General features: G+C 45.8%; 1 protein-coding gene across 4 annotated transcripts in view; it reads right to left on the bottom strand.

Annotated features, from left to right (window-relative positions):
• pomgnt1 (protein O-linked mannose N-acetylglucosaminyltransferase 1 (beta 1,2-)) overlaps window positions 1–19,400 on the bottom strand; it is an 80,594-nt gene that overhangs the window by 55,264 nt on the left and 5,930 nt on the right. For all 4 annotated transcript variants that reach the window (XM_061778764.1, XM_061778763.1, XM_061778767.1 and 1 more), the window contains 8 exons: window positions 19,210–19,325; window positions 18,832–18,897; window positions 17,643–17,756; window positions 17,285–17,402; window positions 16,269–16,367; window positions 10,681–10,808; window positions 8,797–8,867; window positions 8,559–8,634 (listed from right to left, as the gene is read on the bottom strand). In XM_061778764.1, the coding sequence (XP_061634748.1) occupies window positions 8,559–8,634; window positions 8,797–8,867; window positions 10,681–10,808; window positions 16,269–16,367; window positions 17,285–17,402; window positions 17,643–17,756; window positions 18,832–18,897; window positions 19,210–19,325 (788 nt within the window). The remainder of the gene's footprint in view (window positions 1–8,558; window positions 8,635–8,796; window positions 8,868–10,680; window positions 10,809–16,268; window positions 16,368–17,284; window positions 17,403–17,642; window positions 17,757–18,831; window positions 18,898–19,209; window positions 19,326–19,400) is intronic.

The following is a 19,400-nucleotide window of genomic DNA, read 5'->3' as shown; positions in this document are numbered from 1 at the left end:
GCAGAGAGCGGAGCGCACAGTGGTGATGTGAATGCACAATAAATATGCTGGTCGGAGGCTAAAAAGATATATTCTGGCAGAATCCTGTCAGAAGGAGTTACAACTCCCACCTCCGGCAGAACTTTACCAACGTCTCGGGGATGCGGGGTACATTGAGTCCGAGTGGACCATGTTCCGCGCCTCCATTGCAGAGACGCTCGACCGGAGCTGTGGCCGTAAGTTACACCAATGGTGAAGGATGCAGTCAAGCTGAAGAAGGAGTCCTATCGGGCTTTTTTGGCCTGTGGGACCCCTGAGGCAGCTGATGGGTACCGGCTGGCCAAACGAAATACAGCTTTGGTGGTCGCTGAGGCAATTCTGGTCCGCAATCCGGCATCTCAGGAAGGGGAAGCGGTGCACCATCGACACTGTGTATAGTGAGGATGGGGCACTGCTGATCTAGACGGGCTCTCCTATTTCTGGGGTTGAGGTCGAGGTGGTTAAAAAGTTCCTCGGTGGCAAGGCCCCCAGGGTGGATGAGATTCGCCAGGAGTTTCTAAAGGCTCTGGATGTTGTGGGCCTGGCCTGGTTGAAATGCCTCTGCAACATCGTGTGGACATCGGGGACAGTGCCTCTGGATTGGCAGAGTGGGGGGTGGGCCCCCTTTTTAACACTGGAGGATGTGTTCCAACTTCAGGGGGCTCACACTCCTCAGCCTCCCTGGTAAGGTCTATTCAGGGGTGCTGGATAGGACGGTCCGTCGGGAGGTCGAATCTCAGATTCAGGAGGAGCAGTGTGGTTTTTGTCCTGGCCGTGGAACAGTGGACCAGCTCTACACGCTCGGTAGGGTCCTCGAGGGTGCATTGGAGTATGCCTAACCAGTGTTTTGTGGACTTGGAGAAGGTGTTCAACCGTGTCTCTGGGGGAGTCCTGTGGGTGGTGCTTCGGGAGTATGGGGTACCGAAATCCTTGATACGGGCTGTTTCAGAGTTTGGTCTGGATTGCTGGCAGTAAGTCGGACTCGTTTCCGGTGAGGGTTGGACTCCGCCAAGGCTGCCCACCGATTCTGTTCATAACTTTTATGGACAGAATTTCTAGGCGCAGCAGAGGCATAGAGGGGGTCCGGTTTGGTGGCCTCAGCATTGAATCTTTGCTTTTTGCAGATGATATGGTTCTGTTGGCTTCATCAAGCCGTGATCTCCAACTCTCACTGGAGCGATTCGCAGTGAGTGTGAAGCGGCTGGGATGAGAATCGGCAGCTCCAAATCTGAGACCATGGTCCTAAGTTGGACAAGGGTGGAATGCCCTCTCCAGGTCGGGGATGAGATCCTGCCCCAAGTGGAAGAGTTCAAGCATCTTAGGGTCTTGTTCAAGAGTGAGGGAAGAATGGAACGGGAGATCGACAGGCGGATCGGTGCAGCATCTGCAGTAATGCAAACTTTGTATTGGTCCGTTGTGGTGAAGAAGGAGCTAAACCGAAAGGCGAAGCTGTCAATCTACTGGTTAATCTACGTTCCCACCCTCACTTATGGTCACAAGCTGTGGGTCGTGACCGAAAGAACAGGATCCCGGATACAGCGGCCAAAAAGGGTTTCCGGGCTCTCCCTTAGCAATAGGGTGAGAAGCTCGGTCATCCGGGAGGGGCTCAGAGTAGCGCCGCTGCTCCTCCGCATTGACAGGAGCCAAATGAGGTGGTTCGGGCATCTGATTAGAATTCCTCCTGGACGCCTCCCTGGTGAGGCGTTCCGGGCACATCCCACAGGTAGGAGATCCAGGGGACGACCCAGGACATGCTGGAGAGACTACGTCTCTTGGCTGTCCTGGGAACGCCTCGGGAGCCCCTCGGAAGAGCTTGAGGAAGTGGCTGGGGAGAGGGAAGTCTTGGCTTCCCTGCTCAAGCTACTGCCCCGCGACCTGACCTCAGAGAAGCGGGAGAAAAGGGTTCTTTGAGTGTGAAGCAGCTGGGATGATAATCAGCTCCTCCAAATCTGAAACCACAGCCAGAAAAATGGTGGCATGCCCTCTACAGGTTGGTAATGAGATCCTAACCCATTGCCAAAAGAACACAATACCTACAGTGAAGATTGGTGGTGGCAGAATTATGCTTTGTGGCTGTATTTATTCAGCTGTAACTGGGGCCTTCATCATCAGAATCAGAATCATCTTTATTTGCCAAGTATGTCCAAAAAACACAAGGAATTTGTCTCCGGTATTTGGAGCCGCTCTAGTACGACAACAGACAGTCAACTGACAGAGAACACTTTTGAGACAGAAAGACATTGACAAAAAAAAAAAAAAGTCACTGAGCAGTAAAGGGTTGCTAGTTATCTGATAATGCCGGTCGGTACATTATTTATTTATTGACAATTGTGCAAAAAGATGCAGAGTCCTCTAGCACTTCGAATGACTAATATTGCAATGACCATTGATCATGGAGGGTATTGGTACAGTTCCGGGGCGCCCAAGAGGAAGAACAATACTGAATGGTAATTACTCTATAAGGCTTTAGAATTAAAGATTTAAGTAAATACGTGTACTGTTGTAATCTTTGTCTCAAATATGTAAATTATAAATTCTGTTTACATATTTGAAACATTCTCGTACCCACATACACATACATCCACAAAAATTCCCAGGGGGTGGGGGGCAAATCCTACTTCGCGGTTTTTCCACCTTTCGCAGAGGGTTCTGGTCCCCATTAACTGCGAAAAACGAGGAAACACTGTACTTTTATATCAAAACTTGTTTGGCTAGTGTTGTTTTGGACTACATGCCTGATGTGATTATGTAATATAAAGTCCATACAAGTCCCGCTGGGCAACATGCTGGACAAAAAGGGTGACAAGAGCCCAGGCTGTGTGTTTGACCACGGACTGCTGGATATCAAGAACTACCACTTTACTTATGTCAGTAACATGCCATTTCATTAAAGAATGTGAGTTGGTCTCGATCCTGCTGGACTAAATTCCAATGAGCGAGAGACACATGGCAGACAACCTGTCAGTGAAGCTTGTTAGAGTTGCAAGGGAGTGGGACAGCGCAGACAAGGTGGCTCCCTGTGTTATCTGACAATGCTTCCAATGTGGTGAAAGCAATTCAGAACACAGGTTGACCTCACTTTTTCTCATTTGCCCACACCCTCAACCTAATAGTCAATAGTGGCATGACTGCAATAAAAAAAAACAAGTGGAAAAGGTGAAGGCTATTGTTGAGTATCTGCACAAAAGTACAGTTGCCACAGAAAAACTGCGATCCACCCAAAACCAGTTTGGCTTGCCAGAAGCTTGGCTGCAGCAAGACAAGATGGAACTCAACATTTTACATGCTTCTGCGTTTCAGTCATAACAAAGATGCAATAGTCCCACCTATAGCACTCACAAATCCACAACTATCCATCTTAACACCAGAAGAGTGGGAGGAAATAAAAGAGGCCTTTTGAAGCCCTTTGAAGAAGTCACTACAGAGATTAGCGGCTAGAGGTATGTACCGTAAATGATTTGATTCTTAAAGTGTTGTGATAATCCTGTTATTTTTTAACACTTTTAGATGAAAAAGAAAAAAAACAACTGTAGCGTCTAGTTTAGTTATCAATTTCAATTATTATTATTAGTAATAATATGAAATATATTTACAATAACAATTTACATGATTATCATTGTTGCTATTGTTGATGTTGATATTGCTATCAGGGCCAAACCTTGTCTTTCTTGTTTTTCTCTCTCTCAGATATGTTACTGCGTCAAAGGTGATTCTTCTGGCAAGAGGGTTACAGAAGATCATCACAAACGCACAAAGAGATGCAAACCTGATGGAGCCTGTGAAACTCATGGTGGACACCATTTGTACACAGATTTCACACACGTTTTGCACTGGACCCCGGGTTCAAAAGGAAGGCCTTTGGCAGGGATGAGGATGCAGGTAGGACCAATAAGCATCTCAGCAATGCTGCTGTAAAGGTGAACCTCCCACAATAGCAGACTGGAGAAGTGGGAGCAGGAGCACAGCCACCAATAATGCTATTATTAAAGCTTTTTGAAGAAGAAGAACAAGAAGAATCTCCCCGCCTTTTTGACTTTACAATATGTGAGAACAACAACGCATTGTCCTTCGGTGAACGTTTTGAGTGAACGTGAACCTCAGGGCTGAATCATAAACTAAATGAGGAAAGCACTTGAATGATTCAAAAGAACAGCCGTGCCCATCACTTCAGTAGCAGGTCAGAGATTACTCCCATTTAACATGAGTTTGCATGTGATTGGTTAATTCAGAACACAGCCACATTCCCCAGTTATAAACGGGACACCCGTTTATAACTATATTCAGTTTACTTTTACCTCGCCTCTTGAAAATGTTTCAGCTTTTTTTTCCCATGAGGTGTACAGTTTATAAGTCAAATTATTAATTAATTAATTCATTCATTTTCTTCCGCTTATCCGAGGTCGGGTCGCGGGAGCAGTACCTTTCGCAGGCAAGCCCAGACTTCCCTATCCCCAGCCACTTCCTCCAGCTCTTCCGCGGGGATCCCGAGAGGTTCCCAGGCAAGCCGAGAGATGTAGTCTCTCCAGCGTGTCCTGGGTCGTCCCCGGGGTCTCCTCCCGGTGGGACGTGCCCGGAACACCTCACCAGGGAGGCGTCCAGGAAGCATCCTAAACAGATGCCCAAGCAACCTCATCTGGCTCCTGTCAATGTGGAGGAGCAGCGGCTCTACTCTGAGCCCCTCCCGGATGACCGAGCTTCTCACCCTCTCTCTAAGAGAGAGCCCGGACACCCTGCGGAGGAAACTCATTTCGGGCGCTTGTATCCGGGATCTTGGTCTTTCGGTCACGACCCACAGCTCGTGACCATAGGTGAGGGTAGGAATGTAGATCGACCGGTAACGGACCGATGCAAAGTCCGCATCAGTGCAGACGCTGCACCGATCCACCTGTCAATCTCCCGTTCCATTCTTCCCTCACTCGTGAACAAGACCCCAAGATATTTGAACGCCTCCACTTGGGGCAGGATCTCATCCCCGACCTGGAGAGGGCACTCCACCCTTTTCCGCCTGAGAACCATGGTCTCAGATTTGGAGGTGCTGATTTTCATCCTCGCTGCTTCGCACTCGGCTGCGAACCACTCCAATGAGACTTGGAGATCACGGCTTGATGAAGCCAACAGAACCACATCATCTGCAAAAAGCAGAGATGCAATACTGACCAATGCGGACCAAACTCTGAAACCGGTCGTACAGGGACCGGACAGCCCGTATCAGGGGATTCGGTACCCCATTCTCCCGAAGCACTCCCCACAGGACTCCCCGAGGGACACGGTCGAACGCCTTCTCCAAGCCCACAAAACACATGTTGACTGGTTGCGCGAACTCCCATGCCTCCTCGAGGACCCTGCCGAGGGTGAAGCGCTGGTCCACTGTTCCACAGCCAGGACGAAAATCACACTGCTCCTCCTGAATCTGAGATTCGACCTCCCGACGGACCGTCCTATCCAGCACCCCTGAATAGACCTTACCAGGGAGGCTGAGGAGTGTGAGCCCCCTGAAGTTGGAACACATCCTCCAGTGTTAAAAAGGGGGCCCACCCCCCACTCTGCCAATCCAGAGGCACTGTCCCCGATGTCCACACGATGTTGCAGAGGCATTTCAACCAGGCCAGGCCCACAACATCCAGAGCCTTTAGAAACTCCTGGCGAATCTCATCCACCCTGGGGGCCTTGCCACCGAGGAACTTTTTAACCACCTCGACCTCAACCCCAGAAATAGGAGAGCCCGTCTAGATCAGCAGTGCCCCATCCTCACTATACACAGTGTCGATGGTGCACCGCTTCCCCTTCCTGAGATGCCGGATTGCGGACCAGAATTGCCTCAGCGACCACCAAAGCTGTATTTCGTTTGGCCAGCCGGTACCCATCAGCTGCCTCAGGGGTCCCACAGGCCAAAAAAGCCCGATAGGACTCCTTCCTGAATCTGAGATTTGACCCTCCTCTCCAGCACCCCTGAATAGAGCTTACCAGGGAGGCTGAGGAGTGTGATCCCCCTGTAGTTGGAACACACCTTCCGGTCCCCCTTCTTAAAAAGGAGGACCACCACCCCAGTCTGCCAATCCAGAGGCACTACCCCCGATGTCCACGCGATGTTGCAGAGGCGTGTCAACCAGGACAGCCCCACAACATCCAGAGCCTTTAGGAACTCTGAACAAATCTCATCCACCCCCGCGGCCTTGCCACCGAGTAGCTTTTTAACCACCTCGGTGACCTCAACCCCAGAGATAGGAAAGCCCGCCTCAGAGACCCCCAGACTCTGCTTCCTCATGGGAAGGCGTTTTGGTGGAATTGAGGAAGTATTCTCCCCACCGACTCACAACGTCCCGAGTCGAGGTCAGCAGCGCACAATCCCCACTGTACACAGTGTTGATGGAGCACTGGTACCCCTCCTGAGACGCCGGATGGTGGACCAGAATTTCCTCAAAGCCGTCCGGAAGTCATTCTGCATTGCCTCACCGAACTCCTCCCACGCCCGAGTTTTTGCCTCAGCAACCACCAAAGCTGCATTTCGCTTGGCCAGCCTGTACCCATCAGCTGCCTCAGGAGTTCCACAGGCCCAAAAGGCCCGAAAGGACTCGTTCTTCACCTTGACGGCATCCCCGAACCCGTTGGTGTCCACCAACGGGTTCAGGATTTCCGCCACGACAGGCATCGACCCACTTACGGCCACAGCTCTGGTCGGCCGCCTCAGCAATGGAGGCACGGAACATGGGCCACTTGGACTCAATGTCCCCCGGCTCCCCTGGAACATGAGCAAAGTTCTGCCGGAGGTGGGAGTTGAAACGCCTTCTGACAGGGGATTCTGCCAGACGTTCCCAGCAGAACCTCACGATACTATTGGGACTGCCATCTTCCCCAACCATCGGAGCCAATTCACCACCAGGTGGTGATCAGTTGACACCTCCGCTCCTCTCTTCAATCGCCCGCAAGTCCGATGACACGACCACAAAGTTGATCAGCGAACTGCGACCTAGGATGTCCTAGTGCCAAGTGCACGTGTGGACACTCTTATGCTTGAACATGGTGTTCATTATGGACAATATTTGATGAGCACAGAAGTCCAATAATAGATCACCACTCGGGTTCTGATCAGGGGACCGTTCCTCCCAATCAGGCCCTTCCAGGTCTCACTGTCATTGCCCACATGAGCATTGAAGTCCCCCAGCAGAACGATGGAGTCCCCAGCGGGAGCGCTCTCTAGCACCCCCTCCAAGGACTCAAAAAAGGGTGGGTACTCTGAACTGCTGTTTGGTGCATATGCACAAACAACAGTCAGGACCCATCCCCCCACCCGAAGGTGGAGGGAGGATACCCTGTCGTCCACCGGGGTGAACCCCAACGTACAGGCGCTGAGCCGGGGGGCAATAATAACCTGCTCGGTGCCTCTCACTGTGGGCAACTCCAGAGTGGAAGAGAGTCCAACCCTTCTCAAGAGGACTGGTACCAGAGCCCAAGCAGTGTGTGGAGGCAAGTCTGACTATATCTAGTCCGAACTTCTCGACCTCACATACCAGGTCGGGCTCCTTCCCTGCCAGAGAGGTGACATTCCACGTCCCTCGACCCAGCTTTTGTAGCCGGGGGTCGGATCGCCAAGGTCCCTGCCTTCGCCCACCGCCCAGGTCACATTGCACCCCTATGGCCCCCTCCCACAGGTGGCGAGTCCATTGGGAAGTGGGGCCCACGTTACCCTTTCGGGCTGGGCCCGGCCGAGCCCCTTGGGTGCAGGCCCAGCCACCAGGCGCTCGCCTTCGAGCCCCACCTCCAGGCCTGGCTCCAGAGGGGGGCCCCGGTGACCTGCATCCAGGCATGGGAAAACGTCTTCCTGATTTTTTTATCTTCATCGTGCTTTTTGGAGCTGTGCTTTGTCTGGTCCCTCACGTAGGTCCTGTTTGCCATGGGTAACCCTGCCAGGGGCATAAAGCCCGAGACAACTTAGCTCCTAGCATCACAAACTCCTCCACCACAGTAAGGTGACAGTTCAAGGAGGTCAAATTAATGTTTTTTGTTTTTAAATGATTTATCTGGGTCTCATTTTTTTTTTTTATCGCAAATACATAGCATTTGAACAGGCGTGTGTAGAATTTTTATAGCTGTATAGCTTCAACATTCGGGAAGTTTTGTGGCAAAAACATCTGACCAGGTTTACTGGTCTATAAATAATAAAGAACATGTCTAATGCAAGTAAATATTTCAAGATTGCTCTGAAATTATCCATCGATCCATTTTCTGAACCGCTTATCCTCACTCGGGTCACGGGCATGTTGGAGCCTATCCCAGCTATCTTTGGTTGAGAGAGGGGGTACACCCTGAACTGGTCACCAGCCAATCGCAGGGCACATATAAATTATTTCACAGAAAAATGTCAAAAATATTTTCCCCCCAAAAAATCCAAGTTGCAATTATAAAATTTTATTTTTTATTTTTATTTGTTAAGGAAAGTAATTCTGATAAAGACAATGTTACCAAACATTCCATGCAAATCCTTCAGAAGTTTTTTTTTTCCCCCAAAGGAAAAAAGGACCAAAAGAAGTCAGATACAGTACCTCATAATATCCATCAATGAAGACTGTGACCATTTGTGTGTTAACACCATGAGCTGAAAGAAGCGACCTGAGCATCCTGAAAACAGATGGCAACTAGTTGTATTAAATAGGTATGAACGAGGCTATTTGCATTTTACTATCACTGATTATAAAATTGTATTTCTTTGACCATAACTTAACATTCTGAATTATGCTTGCTGACCAAGTTTCTTGCCCATTTTACAACCTGAGTTCTTACCGATAGAGATAGTTGGGTCTGTTTCCTGCAATGACAGCTACAGGGACATTGGAGACACTATTATTGGACAGCTAGAAGGAAGAAAATGGAAGTAATTAATTGTGTCAGAATTTGATTTGTATATAACAAGAACATCTAGGTTTTTGTACTTTAAATCATTCTTCGTGCTCAAAGACTAAAGGAACTTCAAACTCTAGATATAAAACAAACTGGGCTCCAGCTAATTTTTAGCAATACAGCATTGTGTCGATCAGCCTTTGATCCTTCTCCCCAAAGACACCCAAACTAAAACAGGGATAACATTTTTGGTGTGCATCTACCAATCGCCTCTACTTTGCTGGGTTACCTTAGGGAGGACAACACAGACACACACAGACGAATGATTTTAGCCTAATTGTGGGACCACAAAAAAAATGCCCGTCCAAATATTGCCTGTTAACAACAAGACTAACGAGATTTTAACAAAAGCATATGAAGAGACTTTTTTTCATTAATACCGATTATTTTCCACTCCAATTTTCAGGGTGGCCAATTGAGTTTATTTTAGCATTTTTTTTATAAATAAGTAACTTTGCTGACTGTTTGTGGTAATTTACTCATGTTGAACTCGCTGAGAGAGTTGGCTGTATTCTGCTGTGGTTTTACCTCTTGGGCGTATTCTGACTCCCCCAAACAATAGTAATCCGATTTTGTTGGTATCTCTCTGTTCATGAATGAAATTTTAATTTTACTGAAAACTCAAAGAAAATCTGACTATGCTTTTGAATTGTTCTTCAACAGATGTAACAATCAATGAGACTTCTGCACCTATCAACAGGTACTGTATTTTGGCCCACTCCTCATGAGCAAACTCCTCCAATTGTCTCAGGGGGGCCTTCTACAGATGACATTTCAGCTCAATCCACATACAGTCCCATGAAAAAGTATTTTCAAATTCAAAATAATGTTTTTTTTTTGCATAGTTTCCCCACTTTGTTTAATATCATCAAAGTAATTTAAATACCAGACATAGATAACCCAAGTAAACAAGTTTAAGTTTTCATAAGTTTTTAGATTGTGATTTTCTTAAAGAAAAAAAAATCTATTCAAAGCTACCTTGCCCTGTGTGAAAAAGTAATTGCCCCTTAAACCTTATAACGGGTTTGGCCATCCTCAGCAGCAGCAACAACTGAAATCAGGTGTTTTCTATAACTGACAATGAGTCTTTTCACATGTCTGTGGAGGTATTTTGGCCCACTCCTCCTTGCTGAATAGTTTTACAGGACACTTCTGTCAGTCATTGTGCAATCGAAACAGTTTCAATTCACTTGCATGTGTCCGCAGGCAGGAGTTTTTCACTGGGTGTGGGGCCACTCACTTATTGCGACAAATGACTCATGAACATGCGAATTGCTTGGGTATCCCCTCACTCACATTCTGCTGGTCCTATAGACATTTATAATTTACAAGCCACTCCCACCACACTTCAGCTGTACAGCCGGGTTCACGACCCTTGTCCTGCATGCTTCCTCTGCTGTCCTTGTCCTGTCCTTCCCTCACAGGGTGTAGCACTACTGTCCCATACAACAGTCATATCTAATGTGTCATTGTGCTAGATATAAATATTTACTTTTCTCATCTTGTTTACAGTTAGTGCTTTGTCTTGAGTTGTCTTCTTTTCTCACTCCCCTCTAGAAACCATGTTCTGTTCGACTGATCGACTCCGATTCTCAAATCATCATTATAATACAAAGAAACCACAGCGGCAGCTTCAAAACTCCACTGTGACACAGTAAAACTGTTCCGGCATAAAAGGGATACAGATCCTCCATTTTGCTTGACCAAACAGCCGAACAGCACAAAAAAGGAGAGAGAAATTAAATCAATTTTCTGGTTGTATCTTACAGGTTCTGGGTTGAATTCAATGGGTGCTGGGTCTTTGCAGCTGCAGATGCTGCCATATCCTTCTACTTTGCTGCAGAAGAGCTTCCTGCGCCGATTCCACTCTGTATCGGCCCAATGGCACTCTGCCTCTGAAGGGACAATCACAAGCAAGAAATTAAGGTTGAATGAAACTTATTTGAATTCGTAATTTCAACATTATTATAATTAGCATAAACTGCACTCTTCTGTTTATATGACAGTAGAAATTACAATTTGTACTTGACGTTCATGACACAAAGTATAGTGATGCATGTCATGAGGACAGAGTCACAATAGAGGCAGTGGGTACGGAAAGTATTCAGACCCCCTTAAATTTTTTACGCTTTGTTATATTGCAGCCATTTGTTAAAATCATTTAAGTTCATTTTTTCCCTCATTAATGTACACACAGCATCCCATATTGACAGAAAAAAACGGAATTGTTGAAATTTTTGCAGATTTATTAAAAAACAAAAACTGAAATATCACACAGCCATAAGTATTCAGGCCCTTTGCTCAGTATTTAGTTGAAGCATCCTTTTGAGGTAATATAGCCATGAGTATTTTTGGGAAGGATGCAACATTTTTCACACCTGGATTTGGGGATCCTCTGCCATTCCTCCTTGCAGATCCTCTCCACTTCTGTCAGGTTGGATGATGAATGTTGGTGGACAGCCATTTTCAGGTCTTTCCAGAGATGCTCAATTGGGTTTTAAGTCAGGGCTCTGGCTGGGCCATTCAAAAACAGTCACGGAGTTGTTCTGAAGCCACTCCTGTATTATTAAATACCCCAGTACTAGACTTCTCATTTTGGTGGCGTAGGATTATTTCTCACTACATGGAGTTGTGTCATTCCTGATCTGGGAAATCAGCAATAGCAAATCGGGCCAATAAAGGGGCTACAGTCTTGTAGTCTGATCCAGGCACAAGTTGCACATAGCACTGTGTGTTGTTTACTTTGAACTAATGCACTCAAATACATAAATGCTAATGTATATTGCAGATTTATTAACTTCTTCTTTTCCTTTCGGCTTGTCCCGTTAGGGGTCGCCACAGCGCGTCATCCTTTTCCATGAGAGCCTATCTCCTGCATCCTCCTCTCGAACACCAACTGCCATCATGTCTTCCCTCACGACATCCATCAACCTTCTCTTTGGTCTTCCTCTAGCTCTCTTGCCTGGCAGCTCCATCATCATCATCCTTCTACCAATATACTCACTCTCTCTCCTCTGGACGTGTCCAAACCATTGAAGTCTGCTCTCTCTAACTTTGTCTCCAAAACATCGAACCTTGGCTGTCCCTCTGATGAGCTCATTTCTAATTTTATCCAACCTGGTCACTCCGAGAGCGAACCTCAACATCTTCATTTCCGCCACCTCCAGCTCTGCTTCCTGTTTTCTCTTCAGTGCCACTGTCTCTAATCCATACATCATGGCTGGCCTCACCACTGTTTTATAAACTTTGCCCTTCATCCTAGCAGAGACTCTTCTGTCACATAACACACCTGACACCTTCCTCCACCCGTTCCAACCTGCTTGGACCCGTTTCTTCACTTCCTGACCACACTCACCATTGCTCTGGACGGTTGACCCCAAGTATTTAAAGTCCTCTACCTTTGCCATCTCTTCTCCCTGTAGCCTCATTCTTCCCCCACCACCCCTCTCATTCATGCACATATATTCTGTTTTACTTCGGCTAATCGTCATTCCTCTTCTTTCCAGTGCATGCCTCCATCTTTCTAACTGTTCCTCCAGCTGCTCCCTGCTTTCACTGCAGATCACAATGTCATCTGCAAACATCATGGTCCACGGGGATTCCAGTCTAACCTCATCTGTCAGCCTATCCATCACCACTGCAAAAAGGAAGGGGCTCAGGGCTGATCCCTGATGCAGTCCCACGTCCACCTTAAATTCTTCTGTCACACCTACAGCACACCTCACCGCTGTTCTGCTGCCCTCGTACATGTCCTGTATTATTCTAACATACTTCTCTGCCACTCCAGACTTCCGCATGCAGTACCACAGTTCCTCTCTGGGTACTCTGTCATAGGCTTTCTCTAGATCTACAAAGACACAATGTAGCTCCTTCTGACCTTCTCTGTACTTTTCCATCAACATCCTCAAGGCAAATAATGCATCTGTGGTACTCTTTCTAGGCATGAAACCATACTGTTGCTCGCAAATACTCACTTCTGTCCTGAGTCTAGCCTCCACTACTCTTTCCCATAACTTCATTGTGTGGCTCATCAACTTTATTCCTCTATAGTTGCCACAGCTCTGCACATCACCTTTGTTCTTAAAAATGGGCACCAGTACACTTTTCCTCCATTCCTCAGGCATCTTCTCACGCACTAGAATTCTATTGAACAAGCTGGTCAAAAACTCCACAGCCACCTCTCCTAGATGCTTCCATACCTCCACAGGAATGTCATCAGGACCAACTGCCTTTCCATTTTTCATTCTCTTTAATGCCTTTCTAACTTCCCCCTTACTAATCATTGCCACTTCCTGGTCCACCACACTTGCCTCTTCTACTCTCCCTTCTCTATCATTTTCCTCATTCATCAACTCCTCGAAGTATTCTTTCCATCTACCTAGCACACTGCTGGCACCAGTCAACATATTTCCATCTCTATCCTTAATCACCCTAACCTGCTGCACATCCTTCCCATCTCTATCCCTCTGTCTGGCCAGCCTGTATAGATCCTTTTCTCCTTCTTTAGTGTCCAACCTGCCATACATGTCATCATATGCCTCTTGTTTTGCCTTTGCCACCTCTACCTTTGCCCTGTGTCGCATCTCAATGTATTCCTTTCGCCTCTCCTCGGTCCTCTCAGTGTCCCACTTCTTCTTAGCTAACCGTTTTCCTTGTATGATTTCCTGTACTGTGAGGTTCCACCACCAAGTCTCCTTCTCTCCTTTTCTGCCAGAAGATACACCAAGTACTCTCCTGCCTGCTTCTCTGATCACCTTGGCTGCAGTGGTCCAGTCTTCTGGAAGCTCTTTCCGTCCACCGAGAGCCTGTATCACCTCTTCCCGAAAAGCTGCACAACACTTGTCCTGTCTCAGCTTCCACCACATGGTTCTCTTCTCTGCCTTTGTCTTCCTAATTTTCCTCCCCACCACCAGAGTCATCTTACACACCACCATCCTATGCTGTCTAGCCACACTCTCCCCTACCACTACCTTACAGTTGGTAACCTCCTTCAGATTACATCGTCTGCACAAGATGTAATCCACCTGTGTGCTTCTACCTCCGCTCTTGTAGGTCACCCTATGTTCGTGCCTCTTCTGGAAAAAAGTGTTCACTACAGCCATTTGCATCCTTGTTGCAAAGTCTACCACCATCTGTCCCTCCAAGTTCCTTTCCTGGATACCGTACTTACCCATCACTTCTTCATCACCCTTATTACCTTCACCAACATGTCCATTACAATCTGCACCAATTACGACTCTCTCTCTGTCTGGGATGCTCAGAACTACATCATCTAGCTCCTTCCAGAATTTCTCTTTCACCTCTAGGTCACATCCTACCTGTGGGGCATAGCCACTAATCACATTACACATAACACCCTCAATTTCAAATTTCAGCCTCATCACTCGATCTGATACTCTTTTCACCTCCAAGACATTCTTAGCCAACTCTTCTTTTAAAATAACCCCGACTCCATTTCTCTTCCCATCTACACCATGGTAAAATAATTTAAACCCTGCCCCTAAACTTCTAGCCTTACTGCCTTTCCACCTGGTCTCCTGGACACACAATATATCAACCTTTCTCCTAATCATCATGTCAACCAACTCCCGAGATTTTCCTGTCATAGTCCCAACATTCAAAGTCCCCACATTCAGTTCTAGGCTCTGTGTTTTCCTCTTCTCTTTCTGCCGAAGAACCCGCTTTCCACCTCTTCTTCTTCTTCTTCTTTGACTTCGACCCACAGTAGCTGAATTTCCAACAGCGCCCTGCAGGTTGACGGCGCCGGTGGCGGACGTTGTTAACCCGGGCCACGACCGATCCGGTATGGAACTCTTTGGATGAACGCTCATATTTGTTTGGCAAGGTTTTAAGCCGGATGCCCTTCCTGACGCAACCCTCTGCATTTATCCGGGCTTGGGACCGGCCTACAGTTTGCACTGACTTGTGCCCCCCATAGGGCTGCATTATTGCAGATTTATTAACAAAAAACTGAAATATCACACAGCCGTAAGTATTCAGACCCTTTGCTCAGTATTTAGTAGAAGCCCCCTTTTGAGCAAATACAGCCATGAGTCTTTTTGGGAATGATGCAACAAGTTTTTCCCACCTGGATTTGGGGATCCTCTGCCATTCCTCCTTGCAGATCCTCCCCAGTTCTGTCAGGTTGGATGGTGTACATTGGGCTCTGGCTGGGCTATTCAAGAACAGTCACGGAGGTGTTCTGAAGCCACTCCTTTGTTATTTTAGCTGTGTGTTTAGGGTCATTGTCTTGTTGGAAGGTGAACCTTCGGTCCAGTCTGAGGTCCTGAGCACTCTGGAGAAGGTTTTCGTCCAGGATATCCCTGTACTTAGCCGCATTGATCTTTCCTTCGATTGCAACCAGTCGTCCTGTCCCTGGAGCTGAAAAACACCCCCGCAGCATGATGCTGCCACCACCATGCTTCACTGTTAGGACTGTATTGGACAGGTGATGAGTAGGGCCTGGTTTTCTCCACACATACCGCTGAGAATTAAGGCCAAAAAGTTCTATCTTGGTCTCATCAGACCAGAGAATCTTATTTCTCACCATCTTGGAGTCCTTCAGTTTTTTAGCAAACTCCATGCGGGCTTTCATGTGTCTTGCACTGAGGAGAGGCTTCCGTCGGGCCACTCCGCCATAAAGCCCCGACTGGTGGAGGGCTGCAGTGATGGTTGACTTTCTAGAACTTTTTCCCATTTCTTGACCGCATCTCTGGAGCTCAGCCACAGTGATCTTTGGGTTCTTCTTGACCTCTCTCACCAAGGCTCTTCTCCCCCGATTGCTCAGTTTGGCCAGACGGACAGCTCTCGGAAGGGTTGTGGTCATCCCAAACGTCCTCCATTTAAGGATTATGGAGGCCACTGTGCTCTTAGGAACCTTAAGTGCAGCAGAATTTTTTTTTAACCTTGGCCAGATCTGTGCCTTGCCACAATTCGGTCTCTGAGCTCTTCCGGCTAATATAGACAGGTGTGTAGCTTTCCTAAACAAGTCCAATCAGTATAATCAAACACAGCTGGACTCCATGAAGGTGTAGAACCATCTTAAGGATGATCAGAAGAAATGGACACCACCTGAGTTAAATATGAGGGTCTGAATACTTATGGCTGTGTGATATTTCCGTTTTTCTTTTTTAATAAATCTGCAAAAATGTCAACAATTCCGTTTTTTTCTGTTAATATGGGATGCTGTGTGTACATTGATGAGGAAAAAATGAACTTAAATGATTTTAGCAAATGACTGCCATATAACAAAGAGTGAGTAAATTCACACAAAAAAATGCAACCTACATTATAGGCCTTCTTGTTTAATTACAAAGTATTTTGCTTTAAGACAATTATAGAATATTTTGAGTTACCTTCAGAGGCAGTGAGCTGCACTTCTGTTTTAAGGAGAACTGGATCGCCCCATGTGGAAAGAGCAGGAGATTTCGAATGCTTTTCACCATATACTTGACCTAGACATTGAAATGTACAGCTTTATCACTCAAGACACAAAACAAAAACAAAAAAAACAGGAGACCATCCTGCATCATGAAGTGCTTTACTTTAATGCAGACTTTTTCCATTTCAGTGCACTCTCGACATTTGAACATTTTCAAGAGGAATTGGGAAATTCCAAAATTGAACTCACCGAAGTCAGACATTAACAGAGCATAATATTCAACCAGTTTTTTCTGTTCAGGAGCAACCTAACCCTAACATCATTATATTACAACAATATAACAACTTAAGAAATAATGTGCTTCACTGTACTTGAAAAACTAACTTGAAAATTCATTGTCTATAATTATATTGTCCAATTAAAAATATCCTTTCTGTTAAAAGAGCTCAACATACTGGTGTGATAACCATTCAAGAAACAAATAAATACACTTCTGTAATCAGCCATTCTGTTAAATGTTTTGATGCTCAATTGTTTGTTTGGCATTTTAGTGAGATTAAATCTTAGCCACATCTCAAGCTCTGTCGCGGTGTCCTTTCACATTGAGCAAGTGCGCTGTGAAAAGGCCTTATGGCATTTGCTACAAAGGGTAACTAAAAACCTACCCATGTGTATGTAAATAGTTATTTATTAACATGATGGTACTTGTGTAGCCTTGTTGTCAATTTTGGGTAGTTTGTGTTTGGGAACACTTTGTGCTGAACATGCAATGAGTTTGGTGGGGATGCAATGGACAGACACCCATTTGATGGGATTGTGGAAAATTAGTCGATCGCTGAGCCAGTCAAGGGGCTATTGCGAGCGCAGAATTGTAACCAATGGTCAATCATGCATTAAAATGTTTTTTTTTTAAACTGCGGATGTAAACCCTAGATACAAGTTATCTCATTGTCTTTATTTTACTGTTACACCATTTTCATTGTTAATTACCTCCTTTCTTCACCACCAGAGTCCACATGTCCCTCCAGCTGAGATTGAGACACACCTGGCTGCCCAGACTTTTTAGCAAGTTTTTGGCAGCATCTTTCAGATGGAACGTGCCCTCATCCTGCACGAAAAAAAAAAAACAGTGGGAAAGAAAGGAACATCAAGGTTGTTTAGTTACCTCAGCCAGACTCCAGATGGGAGTCCAAATATTAAAAGTAACTCCTTATGATGCAGTGCAGTTTTACATCACAATAAAGAATATAATGAAATGGTCCGGCAGGTCTTTTCTTGCACCACTTTTACTTTGGAATTTTGGCTTGTAACTGACAATTGATCGAGATAATGGGAATAAGTAACTTACCTTAATGGTAAAGATTAGAACTCTACCTCGGGTCACCATGTTGAGAAAGAGGATCATGGCTTCATCCTCGTGGGGTGAGTAGGTGTCAAAAATTCTCTTGGCCATCACATGACCCTAGGAAACAAAATAGAGAAACATTTCCGTCCACCGCAACCTTTATCTCATGATTTGGACCCATTAGTCCATTAGTGCATATTTGGGTTTAAACGAGAACAGGAACCCCCAGTTATATGCACCGGCATCCCATGCTCACTCCCAACCTCACATCAAAAGTCAGTCTCCTTTGCCAATGTTCGTGTCCTTTGTTTTGTTTTTTCCCTGTAGATTCCCATGTTAGATCTAATTAAATTTCCTATTAAAATTCACTACCTTTATCATTTGTGTGTGTTTGGGTTCGAGAAAAGACCTCTGGTTATCGAGAACTCTTATCTAATTCATGCAGCAGCCTTCAAATTACGAGGCTGAGAAAAAAGGTTTGTCGTCACTTCATCCTGAAGTTTTATACATCTAAAAAGTGACGTGGTGCTCCTTTACGAGACAAAACAGCTTGATTTATAACGCTGAAAATTCAAATTACGCTAAACCGGAAGTAACGCAGGCGTTGCTTCCGGCTTATTCCTTTCTCCTAAATTAATTACATTTTATTTAACCCCCTATTGTAATGGTCTTGTGACTGGACTCCCCAAAAAGCTCATTAAACTGCTGCAGCTCATTCAGAACGCTGCAGCTCAGGTTCTGACCAGAACAAAGAGGTCAGAGTATATTACTCCAATTCTCAAGTCTTTACACTTGTTTCCAGTCAGCTTTAGAATAGATTTTAAAATTCTGCTACTGGTCTATAAATCATTAAATGGTTTAGGTCCTGAATACATGAAAGAAATGCTAATGGAACTGATTTAACAAGGAACTCGTGTGGGATGGAAGACAGAACTTCTCGTATTCGCCCTTCAAGTTCTTCCAAAGTCGTTGGTTTGGTAGTGCTGGATTGGAAGAGCTGAAGCGTAAACAGAGGACCGACGATGGAGGAGGTTGCAAAAGAACTGAGATCAACACTGAGTAAACATTGCTCATTTTCAAAGGTTTTAACAAGATTTGTTGTCCCCAGTCTACTGCTCAACAGTCTACTCAAACACTGGTCGCAAAAAGTTAAAAAAAAAATAATAAAAAAAAATAAAATGGAGACGCTTACTGTAGCCTGGTTGAGAACAATCACATGGATGCCTCTGCCTTGCTCTCGCATATCATCCTCCAGAACCTGCGGCAAAGTACTATTATTAGTATTAAACAATTAAGGGAAACAACTTTTGGTTGAGGTAACTCTACTTTTGATATTAGTTTTAGTGTGGATGCAAGTATGCAGCGCTAGCACCGCTTCATATTTCTCTCCATTTACAATCACATGGATTACATTTACAGAGCAAATAACTTCTGTTCCTCAAAACGGCATATTTATTCCACCATTATTAATATATTGTCAACTGTTAGTTAAAACCATGGAAAAGATAGTATTATTACTCAGTGTAAATATGGTATAAATGTCATTGATGTGTCACTCTTTTGAACTCACAGTGGTGCCATCCACTGCCACATAGACTTTGGACCGGCTGGAGTACACCTCAATGTCAAGAACCTTGCGCCCATTTGCCGGTCTGCGAGGAGTCTCCATGTTGGGCATCACATCCTCTAAAAAAGCATTTGTTACACTGTTACCATAGCATATACGGTGGGGCAATTCTTTAGTCAGCCACCAATTGTGCA

This window comes from Phyllopteryx taeniolatus, chromosome 7 (genome assembly GCF_024500385.1).
Source record: "Phyllopteryx taeniolatus isolate TA_2022b chromosome 7, UOR_Ptae_1.2, whole genome shotgun sequence".
Classification (NCBI taxonomy): Eukaryota; Metazoa; Chordata; class Actinopteri; order Syngnathiformes; family Syngnathidae; genus Phyllopteryx; species Phyllopteryx taeniolatus.
This window is presented reverse-complemented; position numbering and strand designations above follow the sequence as displayed.